The 23,730-nt window shown below is 45.6% G+C and overlaps 3 protein-coding genes across 14 annotated transcripts in view; 2 read left to right on the forward strand and 1 right to left on the reverse strand.

The window, feature by feature from the left end:
• LOC135913786 (putative protein kinase C delta type homolog) overlaps positions 1-23,730 on the forward strand; it is a 725,274-nt gene that overhangs the window by 517,538 nt on the left and 184,006 nt on the right. The window lies entirely within an intron of this gene.
• On the forward strand, positions 1,338-3,536 carry LOC135913785 (uncharacterized). Its single transcript, XM_070541423.1, has 4 exons — positions 1,338-1,937; positions 2,195-2,396; positions 2,928-3,013; positions 3,477-3,536. Exons 1-4 carry the CDS (start codon positions 1,725-1,727, stop codon positions 3,534-3,536), a joined length of 561 nt encoding a protein of 186 aa, XP_070397524.1. The 5' UTR covers positions 1,338-1,724.
• LOC135913783 (uncharacterized) lies at positions 9,337-13,030 on the reverse strand. The gene is made up of 3 exons (XM_070541424.1): positions 13,016-13,030; positions 12,669-12,755; positions 9,337-12,611 (listed from the first exon to the last, which is right to left on the reverse strand). The coding sequence occupies exons 1-3, from the start codon at positions 13,028-13,030 to the stop codon at positions 11,571-11,573; spliced, it is 1,143 nt and encodes a 380-aa protein (XP_070397525.1). The 3' UTR covers positions 9,337-11,570.

Below are 23,730 nucleotides of genomic sequence, written 5' to 3' on the forward strand. Positions count from 1 at the left end.
CGCATTCACTAGAGGCGCTTTTGTACCGCTTTGAAGCATCGAACTCGTGGCTGAGTGGTAGCGTCTCCGTCTCACACTCCGGAGACCCTGGTTCGATTCCCACGCAGCCCATCTTGCAAGTTGTTTTTTATTCATGAAGTGCCTGCTGGGATTTATCGCTCACGGCCAACGCCGCCGACGCCGACACTGACGATACCGGCTTTTCTGCGACACGAACTCCTTAACGCTGTCGCGTTAAAAGCCTCTGCTCTGGGGGGCGATACCTTCCTGTGGTTGCTGGTTTTCAGACAGTGTGCCCAGGAGCATGCGCGCCCTGATAAACATGCAAACCTGCGTGTGCTGCGTTTAACGAGAGTTGATGTTCGTAAGTGCCTTTGTTATCTCTAACAATCTGTTAGGGCTCTTCATTTGTTTCGAAGGGAACGGCGCACGTTATCAGTCCATACTCTTCATTCTATGGCATTTGCGGTGCCGCAAGAGCCATCAGGTCTAGTGGAAATCCGGGCAAACAAAAGCGCTTTTTAACGTCGCCACCCGTCAAAAACAGTTCCATATGTAATTACGCTATGCATGTTCCTGGGCACACTATCTCTGAGCCAGAAATTGCCGCCAGGTGCCGCCTTGCAGCGCAAAGCCGGCTGCTCATGCGCTTTACACAGCAGTGGATTTCATTGTACGTGTGGACCACGGACCACACAATTGGCCGACTTGAAATATTTTGGCAAACATGTCTTCCAGCCTATGCCTCCCTTAAAAGGCCTTCAACCGCGGAGGTTTTGAGTTCCTTGGGAAAACCAGCCATCTCGAAGTGTTCCACTTTGCGTTCCGGCTTTGGCTGACAATGTGGCCTCAAGCCTTTCAATGAGATTGGAATAAAAGCATATTGGAATAGTTTTTTATAGGACCCCGGTGACGGCTCCTACGCGAGCTTTGTCGCAACGCGTCACCGTCAGCTTTCACCGTCGCAATAGTACGAATTCTTGCCTGGCCATCAACAAGGAGCGAGAAAAACATGGCGTGAGAAACAAAAATTATGAATTGCTGGTGAAGAAAACTACTGACAGTGTTGTCTATTTGCGTAAGGCGTGTGCGAGGTAGCATTATATTTTATAGTTACGTTTCAAAGTAAATATTCGGCATTTTGACGCACGTTGTTTTGCTTTTTGATACTTAGCAGCCATCGCGCGCGGGCCTTGGCTGTACCCGCTGTAGGCGCCTCTGTGTTTCTTTCTTTCATTTCTCGTCTACGTGTTCCCTGTTTGAGCCGTTACTGCTTACCATGATTATTTACAAAATACACCAGCTCTCAGTTGTGCCTACGTTATCCACACTAGAGGATCTGTGGGCAAAGTTTTAAGGTGACACTGAACAATCTTGACGAACCCGCTTCGTGAATTGCTAGGTGCGCTTAAGTGGGCTTCCCCACAGGACAGCTGTACATGTGGGGGAGCCAGCTTGGATTCTTACGCCATGGAGAACCAGCTCTCGACAGATGGCGCTCCAAAAATAACGGGATAGCGCCGTCTGTAGTGACGGAAATGCATTTTTCAGTAACACACACTGTGCGAGCAATGCTGTCATATCCGCTGCCCGCCGCGGCGACGTGAGTGTTGTGGGCCTCACCGCGAGCACGTTTTTGTCGCTTGTTTCTGTTGTTGTGTCGTGGTGCGTTCCAACATTTTCACAGGTTTCAAAAACTGCGACGCCACCTCCGCGGCTGCAGCATGGCACCCGTAGTGCTGCGCTACGGTTTTAGAAAAGTGGCCGGGATCGACGAATATTTCCGTGCTAGTGCACTTGAGAAGGGCCGAAAGTTGTGCGCTGCAAAGTACGCTTACGACGTCGAGGAGACCCTGGAACGCTTTGATGGCGATTCACAAGTGGTGGCGAAATGCCACTCGCAAGTGCGTCAAGCTACGTACGACGTCAACATTCAGGTAAGCGCGCATATTCGTTAAGCTTTTTCTAATTTCACCATGACCGCGAAGATTGGTGTCTTGCGTAGTTTGACCAGCGTTTACGGACTTCATATGCTTATTAATTTTAAGTTTTACGCGGCGTAGCGAAGCCTCACAAACTAAACAATTTCGAGCGCTGCTTATCTCATGTATGCCTAACGCAAATTTCGCTACGTCTGTGCGCGGTAAGAATCACGTTTTCAGTTGTTTGACTAAATATATTTTTGCGTTGGCAGCTGTCATCGCAGCGGCGAATACTGGGTGCGCAGTGCACGTGCAAGGCCGGCCTTGGTGGCGGTTGCAAACATGTAGCTGCCGTCGTCCTGTTCGTCAACGAGGCCGACGCGCCGTCTTCGACTGATCGCCCTCAAGGGTGGGGTCGGCCGTCCTCTAAGCCGGACACTTCTCGAAGGGAGTCCATCGAAGAGCTTTTTGGAGGTACACTGTACATTTTGTCTTGCAAAAATGTGGCGTGGAGAACTACTGGTTCTCGGTACAGCGGAAATTGAAAGCCTTTTCGAAACACGATTTCATTTTCTTATTTACATGCCTGTTTGACAAGTCGACATTAACGTGGTCAAAGTGGTGTCTAGCTGGTTTTGGGCATGATGTTAAGCATATGTGGAAGGAAGCTATGTGCATGTGGAAGCTTGTGTATGTGTGTGGGTATGCAGGAAGGGGGGGGGGGGGGTCAGCAGCACTAAGCTGCTGGTCCTGTCGCTTGCGTAGGGACGCCACTGCATTGACAATGCAACAGTGCCATATCTAATTAGCCTGCATTTTCTGAGCATGGAGTCGGTATGTGTGTATGCCTAGCACAAGTTTGGCTATGTCTGTACTCAATCACAATCATGTTTTATATTGTTGCACTAAATACTGATCATACTTTTGCATCTGCAGCTGTCGCCACTGCAATTTCTGTGCTTTTAGTTTATTAAACATGTAGTTCACAGCTGTTATCTCTTGCAGAGTACAAGCCCCTGTATGTTGGTGGCAAGTGCCCAAAAGAAGAACCGCCATCCTATGTTCTGCACCATTTCCCCGACATAAACTGTGTAATGAATTCAGCTTTGTTAAGTGAGGAGCAAGGGCGAATTGAACGAGACGTGCAAGACGTCCTAGAAGACCTTATTTCAAAGGCAGCACTCCATGCTGACGTATTATCTGTAGAAGAGGTGTTGATCTGGGAGTGTAGTCTACCTCACTATACAGCAGGACAGTGTGCCTCACTCACTGCAATTGAGCAGCAATTTATTGCCACAAAAGTGGCACGTACAGGCTCCCAGGCAACCGTGACAGCAGCTGAAACTATAATGCAGGGAAAATGCCCCCGGTTTGTAACAAAGCACTGCACATTTCTGAAATTTCGCATGTTTTCCTTTTCTTACCTTTTCTGCTGCATGAGAACATGTAGTGCACTATACTCTTTCTTGGTGCATGCATGGATGCATGCTTTCAGAATGTGCTCTACGTTTTATTACTGGCCATGAAATTTAACTGATACTTTTTGTGTTGCAGTTGGCACAAAGAAAGGTCGGTAAGGATATCAAGCTCCATCGCACACCGCATCCTGACTAGGCAAAAGGCCTTCGAGTCCCTGGCCGAGCAGCTGCAGAACTCCAAAACACCACTTGTTCCGGCGCTGATGTATGGTAGGCACCCAATTTTTTTTTATAAATGACTTGATGGACTTGACATGTAATAGAAATTAATAAATTTTGGTTTAAAGCAGCAGCCCTGAGCCAGTGATGGCACTAAGCACTGTAATCCACTGTAATATACCGCTTTACATCAATTAGGAACACCTCAATCATGCAACTGAACAAATGTTTACATATGCACTACTAAAGATTGGTCTTTGCTTGAATACTACTGCAGCGTGGATCAGGTTATCAGTGACAGTAAAATTTGTAGCTCTGTATTCCGTTAAGTGCATGAGTGAGGAACAGTTCCTCTAGAAATGCACATTTTAACAAGGGAACATACAGCAAGGATTATGACAGCCGTAGATTCTTGTGCAGGCATTTGAACTTGAATGCCATGTGCCTATACATACACCCTGTGAGCCTGTAAGCATCTAGGCAACCAACATATTGGTGTCTGTTGTATTCACACAGGGAGACGTAGGCTTCAAGAAATTGTTTTATTTTCCGTGGTGCATACCGGTAGCATGAAAGCAACAATTGATGATAGTGCAGTACACAAACAGCAATATATATACACCAAGATACAGTCATACATAGAACATCATGGTGACATTCATTAGCCAGGTCATTGTCCTGAATACCAGCTAAGGAGGCATGCAATGTCACATTTCTCTGCTGGTGGGGCCGATTTGCCAGTGCACCACAAGGCATGTGGCTGCTGTAGTGAATTAAAAGAAATGTTCATTACTTGGTGTGCTAAGGAAAAGAAGCAACTAGAGGTTGAAGTGGCAGCAATGCTTGGGTTGGGGCTTGGATGTCCGTGTTAGCATGCCATCGTTTCACTGACAGAAAAATAAAGTCTTGAGAAGCAGATATGGCCCTTGGGCATGCGCAATACACAGTTTTTGCTAATTATTTTTCTTGTATATCTGACGCTGGCTTTGCATGTAATGTTTGATTACCATGTTCGCAAGAGTGATTATGGCTGGCCTTGTGCGTGCACTGTACTCCACTGGGTTTTCATCAAATGTTGAGTTGTAAGCCAATGCTTGTGTATCATGTAGTATTCCTTCAGTCCTGTCTGTATAATTGTATTTCACCTGGAATGAAAAGTAGCTGTGGTGTACTGGTAGGGCACTTGTTTCAGAGTTTTGCTAGTGTGTAGATGTGCTCAGTAGACGACAAAAGAAAGAATGAGATGCGCACAGCTGGCGTGTTACCCGTGTCTCGTCATCTCTTCTATAATGTCTGGTAAGCACATGAACATGCACGATTGCAATTCTCAACTCGCCCAACTAGCTGTGTTGACCTGCTTGGCAGTCATGAGGTTCTTTGTTCGAGGCAACGAAAATTCATGAACCTTTTCTTCCTTTTCACTTCTAAGTTTGATGTTACCAGGGGCCATGACTTAAAAGGGATACACTCATAACTGCTTAGCACACTAAAAATGTTCAACACTGCTACTGACAAGTGATTTATGGAAGGATTTCAGAGCAAAATCCATGATATCATTAATGAGCATGAGGCTCTCTAAGTATTGCTACATTGAACTCGTGCACATAGCATCTGCATTTTTTTTCTACTTTTCTGAAGGTACTGCTATGGAACCAACAGCAAGGGCAACATTCGAGAAAAAAATTGGTGCCAAAGTAACCCAGGTTTGTAACTACGTTCATCATCATAATCAGCCTACTTTATGTCCACAGCAGGCCGAAAGCCTCTCCCTGCGATCTCCAATTACCTCTGTCCTGCGCCAACAGATTCCAACTAGCACCCGCAAATTTCCAAATTTCGTCGCACCACCTAGTCTTCTGCCATCCTCTACTGCGCTTCCCTTCTCTTGGGACCTATTCTGTCACCCTAATGGTCCAACGGTTATCTAATCTGCGCATTACATGACCTGCCCAGCGCCATTTTTTTCTCTTAATGTCTATTAGAATATTGTCTATACCTATTTCCTCTCTGATCTAAACCAATCTCTTTCTGTCTCTTAAAGTTATGCCTAGCATTCTTCATTGCATCGCTCTTTGCGCGGTGCTTAACTTGTTCTCAAGCTTCTTTGTCAGTCTCCATGTCTCTGCCCCATATGTCAGCACCGGTAAAATGTGCTGATTGTATACTTTTCTTTTCAGTGATAACAGTAAGCTCCCAGTCAGGAGCTCATGATGTCTGCTGTATGCGATCCAACCCATTTTTATTCTGTGTATTTCCTTCTCATGGTTAGGGTTCCCTGTCAGGAGCTCATGATGTCTGCTGTATGCGATCCAACCCATTTTTATTCTGTGTATTTCCTTCTCATGGTTAGGGTTCCCTGTGATTAGTTGACCTAGGTAAACGTACTCCTTCACAGACTGTAGAGGCTGACTGGCGAGCCTGAACTCTTGTTCCCTTGCTCGGCTGCGTATCTACAATTGCTCGTAGGTATAGCGGGGCGTGGCACTTGCGCAGATGACGGATGTTTGCGCGCATGTGCGAGTAAGAGCGGTTGCAAGAGAGGAAATGTGGGGACTTTTGCTCCTTGAAAATGCGACTCTGCCTAGGCACTGCGGGGGAGTTTCTTAGCGCGTGTTCTATGTTTGTCCCTAGGCATGCCGGCAGAAGCTGCGGGGTGTGGTAGTGCTGAACTTAGTGTCGCAAATTGGTGGCTGGATGTAATTATTTATTCAATCGTCTTTTGTACTAATTGAAACAACGTGCTATTATTTCGCATTATTGGTTGCACCTCCAGGACACCAAAGCGGCAACGAGGACATCAAAGCTGGAACCCAGACTGGTCTGTGGGTTGGGGCTCGCCGAGTTATCCATGGGCCACCCTGCTTCAAGCTTTGATCCCCCCGCTACCCCTTGGGTGCCCTGGAGACCTGCGCCTCCTGCTTTATTGTAACCTCAGGTGCTCTCCTGAGGCCTCCGTTTGCCAGTTACATGTGCCCTCCTGGAGCAGTGCTTGTAAAAAATGCAATCTATCGTCCCGACGAAAAAACACCATGACTTATACAACACCAGTCAGAACCTTTCCCCTTCAGACACAGCGATCACCAAATGGGGCGTCCGTGTCCACTGCCTCACCGTGCCAGCAGCCAGCAGCGGAGCGTAAACAAACTGGACCGCACTTCTTAATGCCGGCATGCCTAGGGGACAAACGCATACAACACACGCTAAGAAACCTCCTCCGTAGTGCCTAGGCAGACTCACATATTCAAGAAGCAAAGGCCCCCAGATTTTCTCTCGCACCTGCTCATACTCGCGCCTGCGCAGAAACGTCCAGCACCACTGCAACCACTAGCAATTGTAATAACGCTGTCCAGCTATTCATCATTATCGTTGTCTTCTACGTATTAACGTTAAACCCCACTCTTACACTCTCTCTTTTACAGTCCTTCCAGTTTTCTGGGCCCCTTGCAGTCGATAGACACTTCATATTGAGAGCCACCATTTTTCCAAGCATTATGTCTCCTCCATCTTTGATTAAATAGACTGTTATTTCATCTCCTGCCACTTTTCCCCATTTCATGTCTTGCAAGGCCCTTCTGACCTCATCTCTAGATATAGGAGGAGTTTCTGTATACTGTTCAGTATTGTTTCGAATAGAGTACTCCCGAGGCTGTTGGGTACTGTACAGGTCAGTACAGAATTCTTACGCTGCTATTATTATACCTTCAAGATTGCTGATATTACCCTGCTTATCTTTCAGTGCATACATCTTGGTCTGTGCTATGCCAAGTTTCTTTGTCACTGATTTCAGGCTGCGTCCATTTTTTACGGCTTCTTCACTCTTTCTCACGTTATAATTTCAAACATCACTTATTTTCGTTTTGTTGATCAGTTTTGACAGTTCCACGAATTCTATCTGATCTTTTGAGTTGGACACTTTCATTCTTTGTCGTTTCTTTATTCGGTCCTTTGTTACTTGGGAGAACTTGCCTATTGGTTACCTTGGTGCCTTGCCTCCCACTACAATTCCTGCCTCTGACGCCAGCTTCGTTACGGTTTCATTCATTGCCTCTATGTCATCATCACCATCTCTGTTCTAAGGCAGCATATTTGTTTGCAAGTACCAGCCTAAATTTGTCTGCTTTTACCCTTCTTGCCTCTAAGTTGACCTGTTTTTTTCTTGAGCGATTGTACTCTTTTTCTGTTCAAACTGAGGTGAATCCTAGCCCTCACTAACTTATGATTATTGCACTTTACCCTACCTATCACATCTACATTCTGCAGTATGCTGGGATCGGCAGAAAGTATGAAATCCATTTCATTTCTTGTTTCACCATTAGGGCTTTTCCAGGTCCACTTTATGTTGCTACGTTTCCTGAAAAAGGTGTTCATTATTCTCAGCTTATTGCTTTCGGCGAAGTCTACCAGCATCTCTCCTCTAGCGTTTCTAGAATCGACGCCGTAGTCGCCAATTGCCTGCTCACCTGCCTGCTTTTCCCCCAGTTTTGCATTGAAGTCACCCATTACTACTGTATACCGAATCTGCACTTTTCTCATCGCTAATTCAACATCTTCATAAAACTGATCTACTTCTTCATCGTCGTCGCTGGATGCTGGAGTGTAGGCTTTTGCTGCCTTTAATCTATACCTCTACTGCTACGACTACTGCTACCCTCTTCATTAAAACTTCTTTCTGGATGAGTTGGTGCATACTTGACGTAAAAATTGTAACAGCGCCAATGCATGCATCCACTAAGTAACAAGCGCTTGTGTCTCGTCCATTGTGGATGCATGTGTTGGCACTGTTACAATTTTTATGTCAAGTGTGCTACCCTCTCGTTAATGCTGTAGAATTCGTCAGTGTTGCCCGCCATGTCCTTGTGGATTAGGAATCCTACCCCGTATTGCTTCTTATCAGGGAGACCTTTATAGCAGAGGACAGGGCCGGTATTTAGCAATGTATAAGCCTCAACAGTTCTTCTAATTTTGCTAAGGCCAATAATATCCCAAATAACGTCCGATAGTTCCTCAAAGAGTTTTGCTAAGCTAGCCTCACTCGACAGAGTTCGGCTGTTAAAGGTTGACAGGGTCAGTTTCCATTGGCGGCCTGTTCGTACCCAGAGATTCTTAGCACCCTCTGCTGCAATACAGGTCTGACCGCCTCCTTGGTCAGTAGCTCCGCAGCTGTTGGGGACTGAGGTCTATCAATTGTAGATATCATCAGGGAGGTTGTGGCCGAATACTGCACCAGGGAGGCCAATTGCTGTTCTGGTGGTAACTACGTTGTCACATAATGCATTTTAATATTGTACAACTAACTAATCTATCAGTTTACTAATACAGGCATCAAGTTGTTTTTTGTAGTGCTTTTATAGGAACTGCTAAGCGAGTTCATAATGGATAAGGGCAAGTTTGAATTTCATCCACAAGAGCACGTTACTCAGCAAGCTGAAAGAATATACACTGCAAGAGTGGGTAATTAGTAGAGCTTGGCAGTGTTGCCCTTGTCTCTCTATCCCCCTCTCCACTATGCATTACTGGAATAAAAGTAAAACCGATCATTTTTCCCCTTAGCACATTTATAGATCAGCGTAATGCATTTTCATCGAAGTGCTTGTACACTGAGGCTGGCTCACACATACTGAAACTGTCACAGCCACTGCTGCACACACGGTGGTTGCTACTGATATTTGAAAGCATGACTGTTGGACAAAACATATTGAATATGGTGTTCGTGCATGTTGTACATATTATTTGCTAACTTTACAAAATATGCTTTGCAGGTTGGCGTTGTGATTCACCCCTGTCAGCCATGGCTTTGTGCAAGTCCCGATGGCCTTTTCCAAACAACCAGTGGTGTCGTTTTGCTTGAAATCAAGTGCCCCTACAGTCGTAAAGATGACATAATCATAGATCATGCTCTGTGCGAAAGCTATGTTAGCTATGTGACATATCATGATGGAATGCTTCAGTTGCCTCGCAGCCACCCATATTATTCACAGGTTCAGGTTGCCATGTATGTCACTAACACTACAGAATGTTTCTTTTTTGTTTATACAAGCAAGCAAGATATTACTATAGTTGTTGACAGAGATGAAGACTTCCTTGCTCGAAACATTCCTCGGTTGGAGGCGTTTTATTATACGTACTACATTAAGCAGCTCCTGCGTTAGACCAGATTCCTGCTTGCAGGAAGTAAGTTTGCTCTTAAAGGTACATACAGCTGCTCAGCACATGAAATCAGATAACCCTGCTTATGGAATGATTCCCTATCATAGTGGCTAAAACAAGCCATGTTTCTCTCATTAAATTTGGAAATTTACTTTTTTAACCTATCACTAAAAGTCGCGAAAAATGACCTTTCGCGCACCACATGGCACACACATGAAGCTGCATAAGAGCTCTGCCACGTGACCTTCTACTAGTGTACGCGGTTACTGGTCTTTTTATTAGTACTGAAATGCAGTATACTTCCTATTACGTGTTTTTCCTAACTTACAGTGTGCAGATTTACTGATTACAGTGTGCAGAGTTGGCCCACTTGTGGCATAGTTGATGTCATATTGTATCTCATAGGGGGGACCACAGAACTTGGGTTACTTGCATGCAAATTCGCGTGTGTACAAAAGCATCTATGTGTACCATTATGCATGCCTTTTTTACCTTGTAGTACTCACAGAATAAAGTGCCTGTGGTTTTCAGGCAGGTAAAGCACAAATAAAAAACAGACAGCGGAAAGAATGACAAAATACATTGTTATTGCGATACATGCCTTACCAAAACGTGTTACTGTCTCGACCTTCCACTGTACCAGCTAGCTTGGATACAGACCCTAGGTCTGTGTAATATAAAGGCTGATTTGTAAATTATGCTGCACTTATTAACAGCTCAATTGCCTACAGTATGTTAGTATCAAGGTTTCACTTCCAGTGAGTGACAAAGTGTTTTTCGATTTCTGTGCCAATTTAAAATTATAATAGCTACTTAAAACATGTACAGCATCCTTGTTTCTATCAATATAAATCATCGTCTTTTCCTTTGCACCATTTCATGACACATTTTTTGCACTTGTTGGCCCTTTAAGGAAGTTGCTAGAGTGTTAAACACTGTTGAGCTACCTGATGGCAAAAGCTGGTTTTAGTCTGAAATCTTCCTCTGAAATTGCCTGGCTTTCAGGAACTTGCAAGTGAACAGCAATGCTTTATTACCACCAATTTCTTTGCTTATTGTCGCTTTATAACTGCAACATGAAAGACTGCATCAAAAAGATCCCGAACGTCTGCCATGGCTTTTACATGTCCATTCTGTCACTGAAGGAGTTGCAGTGATTCTTTCAGTTGTATCTGTAAGCTTGCACTGTATTTCCTTATTGAGAGCCTCTGCTGTTGCACAGTTGAGGCTAGTTCACAATTGCAGTGTTTAAGCCATTTTTGATGCCTGTAGTGAATGTAGCCTTGAGGCACTGTCGACCTGATCACGTCTCCTTTAATTTTAATTGATGTCTCCCATGTTTTTGTGTGTGTTTGTATGGTGGTTGAGAGCCACACCATAGCTTCTTAGATATGTTTGCAAATTTGTTCAGCCTAGTGCTGTCCCCTTGCTTTACAATTTCTCATCCAAGTTTATAATTTCAGAGTCGCAGATAAAGCTGCTAGCTTTCCTGGTGACCTGGGCACTACTATGTTAGCTGGCTAAAATATCACTGCTATGAGCAGTTTCTTCAGTGTCATACTGCGCTTAATGTTCTAAAAATAAAGCATAGTAATTTATTTCTGTATGGTGCTTGCCTGCAAAACAGCAGTATTGTGTTTGCAAGCTAGGCACATAAGTCTACACATGTTTACACGAATGGATTGGTCCGCTTTTTATTATTGCCAAAAATGATGAAAAACATACATGACCGGAATATTTTTCAAAATCTCTGTGGGGAAGTTGGCCTTTAAATAGTACAATTTTGTAAAAGGTGGTAGCAGTGCTTATGCCAAAAATATGTTTTATACTCTGTGCTTGTGTATCACAGTGAAAATAAAGCACCTTACTTTGTGTTGCTTTGAATTATTGGACTTTGCAGATTTGCCAAAATGCAGCACATATGAAAAATTTCACTCATGGCAGGAATCAAACTGACAGGAATACGGTGCTCCAAAATTCCATGAGTTTTTATGCGCTGTATCACTCTCTCTACATGCACGCGCACTTGAGCAACATTGTATGTTTCTTGCAGTTCTGCAGGTGAGAAAGGCTGGTTGCCAGTTGAGAATGGTGGCATAATCAGTACGGCACTTTTACCTGCTACACCTGCTAGTATTCCAGGAAAACCCTTATCAGCAAGAATAACATCATGCTGAGCAATTATTTCAAGGAATCCTGATTCCAGCACGATTTGTGTGTCTGAGCAACGCCCACCATAGGATTTGGACTTGAATACAATGAGGCCAGAGGGGGCAATAGCAACTAAAAATTTCAATGTAAAGCCACTTTTGTACGTGGAGTAGAGGACATGTTGTTGCCTCACCTCTGATGGTGTTTCTGTGCGCACTTCAGTGCAATCGACAATGAGTGTGCAGTCAGGATAGTTGACCTTAAAACACTCTGGACGTGTATCCCGTATCACTTGCATATGTGGCTTATATATCCACTTTCTTGTAGCACCCGCAAGCGTGCCCAGAACTGCATGAAACGTTCGTGCTGCTGTTGTTTCATGAATGCCAAAAATTACTGCAATTGCACTAAAAGGCACTCCGTGCTTCATTTTGAATAGAAATATTAAAAGTTTGTTCGGAAGGCTGACATCAGTACCCTTATCTCTCGTGTGAGGCAGGAGACTTAACAGGAGCGAGAAAACATTGTCTGAAACGCCACAGAGATCTCTCACTGCACCGGCTGTTAAGGAAACTGTGTCGAATCCCCCAAAAAAGCAAACCCTAGAGTCTGGTCCTGCAGCACAGTGCGATAGGCATGGCAAATTTCCTGCTGGTGTTATGAAGCATGGTGTGGCTGATTCTTCTTTCTGGCACACCTTTTGCACTGTAAGGTCTAATGCCTCAATGTGCTCCTCTTCAAGATTGCATTCAACCTGAAAGTCGCAAATGAGAGAGAATATGAATCGAGCTCCAGCAAACGGTGAACGTACCAGCTCCAGGCTACTGTGTCCATTTGGCGGTTCAAGGCATGACTGCTGCTGATACAAGCCTCCAGCCAAACTGTGAATGTCATTGTCCTGTATAAATGGAAAAAGTCAATTAACTGCTGCTGATTGGAGCCTCCAACCAAACTGTGAGTGTCCTTGTCCTGTGTAAACGGAAAAAATAAATTTTTCTGTGATTTCTGAACCAAAATGCAACATTGTTTTCCACTTGCCCTCCTTTCACTTTGTTGTGATGGCTCCTGGCAATTCGTAGGTGATTTCGCACGTGCTCGAGCTCGCTCTGCCCATCTGGTAAGAAAAAAAAAACATAGAATCGGTGCGCTTGTATGTACGGTTTTTAAAGACATCCCCCACTGCATCAACGCGACATTAATGTGATAGGTTGATGAAGAAGACATTTAAGATTAGTCGAAAGGCGACTCTTGGACTTTGAAAGCTAACTAACAGCTCGTCAGCAGCTACAGTCTTTGTATCGTTGAAACCAATAAACTATAAAATGGAGTTAGGTGTCGCGATAGCCCGGAAACAAAACCGTCGGCTGCGTACAATTAAGCGACTGGGGTATGCGAACGTACCAAGCAGCGGTGGTGTATTGAGATGTCGAAGCGTACATGGAGGCTTTTACTATAAATCAACAGTTTGCATCGTTTCTACTGCAATGCAGAAATAGCCCAAGAAATAATGAAGGCGGCCGCAATCGTTCGTGGCCAGGGCGACGTCCGATCGTCCGCGTTATCAACGGGATCAGCCGGCCTTGAACGGTGGATGACGAGTGGCATAAAACGAACAGTTTGGCCTTTATGGTTGTCAAACACCTGCTCACTGGCACAGTAGCCGAACACAGCGCAAATTTCCAACCGCCTGACGGGCCCTTACGCGCGCGTCGTGCAAGTTCCGCTCCTCTCGGCAACAAGTTGACGGTGCGGCTTTCTCGAGGCGCGATCGCTCGATGCCTAATTTAACACAACCCACAACGATGACACGTAGTTTTGCTTTAAAAAACCTCACCGGTGGTAACGCTCTGTTGGTGCCGAAGGGTCGCATGGAACCGTGCAGCGGTATGCTGAAGGAAAAATTGTTGGCACGTAGGCGGGATGGTGCATGCAATTACTCTTTGCATTGCCGAAGAAGTGCCGGCTGCATATTCTGGTGTTCGCATTCGGCTGCCATGGCTTGCCGTCAGGCCTGTCGAACAAATTAAGCATATAAGTTCAAGCGTAGTCCCACCTGTTTAAGTGTCACGCTTTAAAATTCAACACACTCACCCAGCACGTCGAACAGCTTGTATCCAACGTTGCCGCCACTCTAACTCGTACGGCTTTGAAGGGAATGTGTAAAAAGACACGCTGCTATCATAGCCTTCTTGGTTGTGGCACTTAAAAACACAGCAATACCGCCGGCCTCGAAGTTTCTTTTTCCGCGTTTCACCTATGGTTTCACTTTCACGCACCGCGGTGTCGTTGACATTTGCTGCCATTTCTATTTGTTTGTATTACTGAAAACTTCCGGCCGCATCCAAGAGGGCGGCGCTGCATGTTCGTCGAAACTCCAGCGCTGGTTCCCCATAGAGAAAGAGATTCAACAGTGGGCACTCACATAGAGCCCAGCTGCCGAATTGACTGCAACGCACCAATCGGATGGGAGAAACTGCTTCCGGTTTCGGTTTTGGGCGCGCGCGTTTTGAACACCAACCGGTACACGCCACGTCGGCTCCACTGATCGGTGCGGCATTTTTTTTTTTCGCTTCTACTGCTGAATTACGCTCGGCCTTGGCGCGGAATCATTTTATTATTTAGGAAAAAAGATTGCGAACAATCTTTCCAAGCCTCTACCGAATCTGTGTCACTTGCAATTTCGTAAAGAAAACGCAAGACGTCTTCTGAAATGATGAAATACTCATTCTGCTCTAAATAAATGCTCGTTCCGGGCTTCTTGTGCATTCATCCAAAGTTGTGGCACCAGGTAAGCAGCAATCGCTACCGTACGATGATCCACCGAATGCCATCAGCTGAAAAAAATTAAATTGGAAGCATGTATAATTTTGGTAAATTGACCTTACAAGAATATTGCGTGTAGACGCGAAACGTGCGTAAGTAGTGAATAAGCGGCATTACAGATAAATTCACCTTTACATACATTTCGTAGCAAATAGTCTCCTCCCAAACAATGCCATAAAATCTGAAGAAAACATCCGATTTTCAAGCATCCCTTCCTTCCCGGGCATTTTTTCCTGCTCTTTAAGATCACAAATACACGGGTGACTGCGCGTTTCCAAAACAACTTGGCCTCAGTTGACGCGATGGTGCGCCAAGTACACAGAGGTGGCTACAACACAGGCTCTCAGCCAGACCATGTTACACGCTCGCATAATGCCTATCTAGACGCACTGAAGACAAATTCGTAGGTGCCAAGCCTCTTTTCAGTCCCTCAGAAGACAGTCATGTCAAATTCTTGAGCTCCTCGGCGTTATGTTTTACGCCTCCTGCCGGCGCTAACAACACACTTCCGTGTTATCACTCTTGGCAATCGATCGTCGCGTTTTCTACAAGCGTGAGCACCCAAATAAAGTATATGTTGTTGCAGGGCCATCAAAATCGTCGCAAACTTGTCTTACTAAAATTCAGTACACTCAAAACTAACTCAACACGGCTAACTTGCTTTCTTGCTAACAGCCTCACTACCTCCGGCGTGGCTAGCATGCCTCAAAAGTATCACAAAAAGTTACGAAATAAATTACAATAATTTTGAGGGTCACAGAATGCGTCACGAACTTCTTCCAGTAAGATTCAGTACACGCGAAACTAACTGCGGCACACAGCCGAGCTGCTTTTCGCTAACTGCGCCACTACGCCGAGCGTGGCCACTGTGCCTGAAAAGTACCCCAAAAAGTGGCGAAATTAGTAACAAGAATGTCTAGGATCAGAGAAAGCACCAAAACTTGTCCCGGTAAGATTCAGTACACGCGAAACTGCGTCACACAACCGAGGTGCTTTTCGTCACAAAGCCAGGTGCGGCGAGCGTGCCCGAAAACTACCGAAATAAGTTATAATAATGCTTGAGCTCATAGAAAGCGTCGCAAACATCTCCCAATATATGAGCAATTAACTCAGAATAACTAGGCCTGGACGGCAGAGCTGTTTTTCGATAACTGCGTCACTATATAGCTTCAGTTTTGTACAGTAAGCGTAAATGTGCTTGAAGTGCGTCACAGACTGTCAAACAAAATTCCTCACCTCGCTGTACTCCAGTAGTGAAGCGGTGCCGTGTCGAAATGCAGACGGAACGCAAGAAAACCCCGGGAGTCCGACAAACGGGCTACGTCCGAAAGAGACGCGTCGTCGAGCAGGCGAGCTTCACATGCGCAGCCGGCCTCGCTCGCTTCGGGGGCGTGTCTGGCGAATGACGCATGCATATGGCGGGTCTGGCGTGCCGCTAGCTTGTTGCTAGGTGACGCAAGAAAAAGAAGTTGCGAACTATAATTTCATTTATACGCAAAAGTTTTTAGTTTTAGCGGGAAAGAATAACAGAAATAAAACGTTGTCTGTAAGTTCATTTCACATTATTTTTTTCCGATGCTCGCATCAACTAACGGATCGGGTTGACAATAGGCGCGACGTGCTTCCTGTTGCCAGTTTTCGCCGAGTGTTCCCTCTTGTTAAATTTCTTTCTCTATGCTTACGCTGTATATCATGAGCATTTCCTTTAGTGGCTGGTACCTCCGATGGCCTTTAAAAAAAAAAAGAACGCATCGTCCAGTCCGATGGCACAATAACTATCATCATCAGCAATGGCTCGTACTCCTCTAAGCAAGCAAAAAATGCAATGGTTCATATCTCCTTAAGGCTGACGCAACAAGCGCCCACCAGAGTGAAGTGAACAGTGCGTGAATTCCGTGAAATGACCTATACAACACACATAGCAGCATTCGTTACAGACCCCTGCTGAGAGGATGCAACGTAAAGTCGAAGAGAACCGTCGTTGCCTCGAATTTTACCCCGCTATACGAGTGCCCGAAGCCGCAGCTATGCGTCGAAAACGAACAGGACAAGCCGAACGGCGAAATCAACAACGCGACGATGCAAGACGGCGCATTACCAAGTGTGCAGCATGGCTTTAGCCTTCACGTGTTATAGGTCCGTAACATGCTGCCAAGCTTTCTTTTTTTTTTGCGACTGGGACTTTGATGATGCTGTCATGGCGAGGGCAGTACAATTACAACTGAACAACAAACAAAACATAATTAATTGATGTTGGGCCAAGATCCCCTATGTTTCAAAATCGCCGCTGCGCTGGTCAGCTGTACTTCCAATTGATCTGAAGTACTACCATTGCATTCGTTTGTTTGTTTGTTTGTTTGTTTGTTTGTTTGTTTGTTTGTTTGTTTGTTTGTTTGTTTGTTTGTTTGTTTGTTTGTTTGTTTGTGTCAGGATTCGCAATAGCGGACGAGGGAATGATAGCTCAGAAGACGAAGAACATGAAACACGATGTCTATATGGAGCGCACGTAAAAAAGACACTTGGCAGCGCGACCGGCTAAAGCAGGCGTGCTTTGGAGAGCAACGACATCGGTCGTGTCCCCGCTGTGTCCGGCAGCTTCGACAAGGCTTTGGCATGCTTGTCTGGCCCACGCCCCAGCACCTGGCGTCACCGAAAAATACACGCAAAGCGGCTCGAGTGGCCAGTCACGCGGCAATGTTGCGTGCATTTGCAGGCTATGTACACTTTTGCGCTAAGAAAAACACTTTTATGTAGTACGAATTGAGCAACAGAAAGCTGTATGGGGAGTTTTTCATGTCGCTCTATAATTTTCTTATTGACACTTTTCGCCTAATTATAATATTTGAGAAGTTGATTATTTAGGATTAATCATCTATCTAGAAGGAATGAAAAAAAATTTCATTACATCCAAGCGACGGCAAACAACATTACCTTGGTTCTGTCTAGCTACGTGGCATTTGCATATTCTTAAGCTTTAAAGATAGCTGGGACACCCTGTATATTCCATACAGGCACACTCAAGAGAAAGATACTCCGGTACGAATGATTCAGTTACCCTTCTAAAATGTCCGATGAAAAGGACGCTCTTACCTTGGGACGAGGCTTCTTAAGTGAGAAAAAAAATTCAAGAAGGAAAGATGAGTGTCGATACCGTCCATAATTTGCCGCGACCAGCACGACATGACGTCATCAGTTTGGACTGTGCCTTCTCAGACCTGCTTAATTGTTGTTATAGGTAATAAGAACCGCTGAATTGTATTCCAAGAGAATCTAAAACATGACTTAGGTCCTTTTGAGAACTTGTATTGGGCCACCATGACACAACCATCCTAAAAAATAATCCTGCACTTGCAATAGCTGTTTCGATTTGGTTGGTTTGTACATGAGTGGACACGCATTGCACATTGCGTTACATCGAACCGCAATAGCATTTGGTTGTTAGTCAGCGCCATGCCTGTCTCCTCTCGTCACTGTCCTGCATTTCAATGCTCTTTCCTCCAAGTTGACTCTGAAATTTGTGACGTCACACCAATGTACCGACGCCGAGGATTTTATGCGAAGTTTGAAAGATTTGACATTCTCCTTCTTTTTATTCCTCTAATAGTTAACATTATGCGGCCTAATTAACGAAACAGAGTTCTCAAAGAATACTTAACCGCATTACCTGATTTAGCATTTCTCTTTAACGTCCTTTTTGTAAAAAAACACATCAAGTCAAAGTTATCTTTCTTCTGCGAAAAAAAAAAAACTACCAAGTGTTAAATACCGTACTTCGGCTTGAGTATATGCAATGTCCAAAACAAGGCAGCCAGAGCGTATTTACTGCTCCACAATTATTTGCGTCGCGTACAGGCCTTAAGAGCATAGCCTTCGAGATCTGTTCCTGCTACTCAGAGAAAACCACCGCTGAGCCGTGGCTTTGGACACCGAATATTGTTCGTGTTTGGGTTTCTTGAGGTTGGGCATCGTGACAAATCGTATCCCGGCGGCACACACTGGTCATTGAATATAAGAGTTTGTTCGCAGTCAGCGTCTGTCTGTCGTGTTTTTTCTTTTTCTCTTTCTGTCTGTCTGTGCCAGTGTCTCAGCGCTACGATTTGTCGTGATTGAGTGTGTTCGTCATCATTTCTTAAGAGTAAGAGAGAACAAACTCTCGCACGCTGTCTCTCTCTCACACACACACTTCTTGTACGAAGGCGCAATTGTTCCGATGTGAATTAGTTGAGTGCGCGTGGAAATGTAAATTTTATCACTTTCAGGTCACATAGATTTTTCGAGGCCTGGGAAAGTCGCACTGCCCACAGCGCTTAGTAAAACGAGATAAGATGATAAACGATAAAGATGATATAGCCCCACAATGTGGACTTGTAGGTTGATCATTTAGTTTTTAGAGCAGCGCAACCGTGGTCAGTAACAGAAGAGGTGCTAAATGCGTCCTCTGCTGTGGCTGTCTTGTGCTGCATTGTTCTATATTCAAAACACTTTAAGTATAGGTTATTTTTATTTCCTTTACGAATGGTGGTGTTCAGAACCAGTAACAAATGGTGTTCATGCACATTATGAAACCTTAAAGTGTCCGCTAATACGAAAATTGCACATTCCGGTACATTATTCATTTGAAATCGGATGGAAAGGTTTCTCGGAAAAGAAATGACATGACGCAATAAACAAGAACAATGAAAAACAGGGCTGCCTTGCTAAGATTTGAAATACAAATTGACATAATTCCAGATAGTTTGGGAATTAATGCGTGAAGTTATCTCGGAGTAATATGCCACCTGCGGCTAACGCTATCATTGCGTAATTCTGAGTATTCCCAAGTTATTCGGATAGCTGGGTGTCTGCTTACCGCGTGATGACTTTGAGCTGCAATCCTTGTATTCACTGCCGCTGTTCGAGCAGAATACACCGAAGACGCTACCACTGGTGCGGCTGGAACTGTCGCTAAATTAAAGCTCCACTGGGGGGGGAACAAATGGCTGGGGGTGAGCACGCTTCCTCACCGGTGCATCTTCACTGAGCCCAGTGGTTACGGCGGCAGCGCGATCCTTCTACTAAGCATCCACTGAGTGTAAGCATCGCGGTCTATTGGTGATAGAATCGCAGACAAAAAAAAATCAATTTTCACGGTCAACATCTAGCTTTCCCAAGTACTTCTTGGCATCTAAATACTCAGCGCAAGTTTCAGCCTAGACAATGGAAATAAAAAAAAAGGTCCCAAATACGTTTTAGTGCAACAGTTTGTTGGGTGCATTCATTCTCTAATCAAATGCGTTGGCCACCTTCCTCTTACACCTGTTTTTGTCATTCTTCTTAACGGTAGTATACTCTTCTAACAGACGCAGCGCTCCTCTACGCATTTTCCCGCAGTTCGCTGCCCTTCCACTCTCTGTGATTAGGTTGCCCGGATGTTTTCGTGCTGCATACGGTGGTCGGTTCATTTTGGAGAGACCGCAGCGACGTCCTCTAAAGGTATCAGGTGGCAACCGATAATCTGTGCAATAGAAGACTTAAAGAGGGACGAACACTGGCGCATACCGCAATAAACATGAACGAAGCAACAGTATAGATCCGCAAAGAACGCGAAGGTGTTTGGAGCAGCTACCGAGTATGCGACATGCGCTACCGCGCCGCACCATTCCGGTGATATTACCTGCGCAATCACTCTGCTTGTAGGCTGACGCATTGTATTACCGGGATATATACCATGCACGCATACCCACCCAATTTCTAAATTTAACTTCAGTTTATTTTATTGACAATAAAATGTCCCAGGCTACAAAATGGTAGCTGCTTCGTATACGGATCGACGATGAAAAATCTATTGATTGATTGATTGATTGATTGATTGATTGATTGATTGATTGATTGATTGATTGATTGATTGATTGATTGATTGATTGATTGATTGAAACTATTGATTTTAATGTGATAGCATTTGAGTGAGTGGTTAAAGATCATTATTAAAAACTAAGTAAATAAAGAATAAAATGCAAAAGAAACTAAGCAATAAGGAAATAAAGTTATGCTTGCTTTCAGGACATAAGCATTATTTAAATTCGTAAAGCTACTTGTTTCTTATGAAACCTAGCAGGCTTGAGTAGGCGGGTATGCCGAAAGGGCTTACAAGTCTGTAGGGCAGCGCTAACCCAACTGTCAGGACCTTGACCAGTAGCGGCGAGCATACGCGCAAAGACAGAGCAAAGTAGCGAACAACAAAACTTTTATTTACAACACTACTACAGGAGAGGTCAGCTCGACAAGCTATTCGTAACTGAAGGCAAAAGCGATGGTTCAACGCTCAATGTCTTATGCTCAACCTCGCGAAGCGCGCCACCTTCTTTTTTTTATGACTTGTGGGCAGAACGATCTTCAAAAGAGAGGGAGAGGGAGAGAACGTCGTCAGTGCGTGGCTCATATGCGCGATTCTGCATTCAGAAAGTAAGAGGTGCTCCCCCCCCCCCCCAGGCCCCCTCTCCACTCCTGTTCCGAACATAGAGCATGCACCAAGTGTCCAAAGAGAAATCTACACGACACTTGCTGAACTGTCAGGTTTCGTAGTCCTAACCAGCAAAGCGGGTTCAATGTTTTCTCTCACCTTGCGCAAGAGTTAAAATCTTGGAGCTCTATATTTAAACGGCGGTTCTTACGCATGGCCACGTGATCCTTGCCATCAATATCGACATTCCGTTGGAGCTGGTGGCCGGCAGGTTCATCAGTTCAGGCTTTTCAACGCATCACGCAATTTTTAATAGAGTTTATTACCCCTGCTAGAACTGCTACCATGACACTGTGCACAACAGCGCTTTCTTCTCTTCAAGTAAGCAGTATCTAAATCCAAATACAAACCGACATGAGCCAGAAAAGAGTGCAAGTGGCAGCCGGATGTTACGCAGGAAGAATCAAACAAGTGACAATTTGCAGCATAACAGCAGCGAGAAGTGGCGTGCCTTGCAAAGACCGTCTTTTGCCGACTAGAATAGTCTCCAAACACCAGCGTATACATCTCATCAATGAATCCTGGTTGGCACGGCTTCGCTTTCAGCGCTGGGGAGCCGCTGGGGATACAACGGAGTGTGAGAGGGGTGCTACACACTTTCGGTGCATATTTGAAGGAGCACTGACCTCTCGAGCTCTGTCAGTTTTTCTTGCTTTTATTACACTCACAACACGCTTAAAAGGACGAGTTTATTGTGAAAGCAACTGGCGAAGAAATCATGGGGAAGTTCCATCGCGTTTGTTTGTCTCCGTTCTGGGTGCAACTTACAAAGCATGCCACTGGAACGTCCGAGTTTGCTTCTTTTTTAATATTTACTCAGTGACCCGATTCCCTGGGAGACATACCTTCGGACTTGCGGAATTAAGTGCGGAGAAATGAGGCGCCTCATGTGTAAGGTGCGTGTGATGCACGATATACATTGCTGGGTGAAGCGATGACCTAGAAGGTATTTCAATTTACAAGGTGGGAATCACCAGTGCTGGCTGTGCCAGTGAATGTGTATTTATTGCAAATATGCGAAATGATCATAAGAATTGTGGTTGCGTGTGCTGAAATATTTTCGCGCGTTCACACCAGTGGCCATTTCAGCGTGCCGCGAACACTGCTTCCTATTGTATCGCCAGCACCTGCGCAGCACCTAGCGACCGCCAGCGCCTGCGCAGTGGCGGAGTTGCCGACAGAGTTTCCCAACTGCCAGTTTCTGTGCTCTGGCAGAAGGTTTGGCGATGTGAAGCTCTTAAAAAATCTGTTTAATATAGCCGACTGCACCAACATATCTGCTAATGTTCGCGACGAATTTCTGTCTCATCGAGCCGCCAGAAAATTGAGACTTGTTAAAATCTGTTCCATTAATTCATTGCTACTCTGAATATATGTCTCCCCACGCACGTTTCTTTGCTTGTGCAACGTGGTTTAATGTAATGTCATTTGAGCTTTCACCGGCTTTACCCTCGTACAACGCTTCTACTTGTACGAGCTTGCGTTCTTGTGCGTGCGTGGAAACGTAGATGAACGCGCGCGACTGCGCAGTGACACCTCGCCCTCGCAGAGCGGTGGGCCATAGACAGAGAACACATCAGGGCCGCCGCTAGAAGAGCGGCAACCGCGGACAGCTATACAGAGGGAGGGGGGTCACGGTTCAGGAAGCCTATAAAGGACGCCAACCAGCACGGTGCGCCTTCTCTTCACACCCAGCTGTAGCAGCCCCACTGCGTCTGTGGCGTGGCTTTGGCTGCTGCGACGGATGGGGAGGGTTAGAGAGGAACCGCACTCCGTATTTTTGGGAGCCGCGCGTCGTCGAAACGGACCCGCTTTGATCCGAGCCCCCGGCGCGAGACGACAGCTCGAGGTGTCGCCGCTTGGTGTGCGACGCGCGAGGAGCCATGTGGGCGAAGGTCTCAACCTTGCCCCACATGCTGCCGGCGGACGCTGTGGTGGAGGCGCTATAGCGATACCGATAATTGCCGCGACGCTCGACAATTGCGCTAAAGCTTCTGCGAGCGCCCGCCGCCGCTGGGGCAAGCGAGCGACCTCAGCGCGGAGCGCCACTTCAGAGAGCTCGTCACTGTCATCGCCTGCCCGTCGTTGCCGTCGGATCGCGCGCGCCTCTTTCCTCTGGTGTCTCTGCGGTATACGAAACAACGTCAGGGTGGATTGCCGCAGAGAGGTCGTGGGCCGAACGCTGTCAACGTTGACCCCGCAGGTCTCTCGCGAGGAGGGCTCCTTTCCAGAAGGGCGACGTTGCCTTGGATCGACCGCCAGGTTGCGTCCTCTTAGGGTGCACGCTTGCACGTAGGTCAATCCGGACGGATGCAATAGAACTTTCTTTGAGCGTTTCGCCCAATTTGTCATTCAGAGCTGAGTTAACGCTTACTTGTATTCTTGGGTAATTTGACGGTTCGCGCATTTCCCACACTATAAAGAAAGACACCTAGGCAATGCGTTCGGTCCCGCAGTCCCTTTAGTCAGTATTGTTACTATACATAAATCGATTATAGGCCGAAGTTGATGTGTCGTGGCAGCTCCCCCCGCACTCGATACGGACGTTCCA

Source organism: Dermacentor albipictus, chromosome 6 (genome assembly GCF_038994185.2).
Source record: "Dermacentor albipictus isolate Rhodes 1998 colony chromosome 6, USDA_Dalb.pri_finalv2, whole genome shotgun sequence".
In the NCBI taxonomy this organism is placed as follows: domain Eukaryota; kingdom Metazoa; phylum Arthropoda; class Arachnida; order Ixodida; family Ixodidae; genus Dermacentor; species Dermacentor albipictus.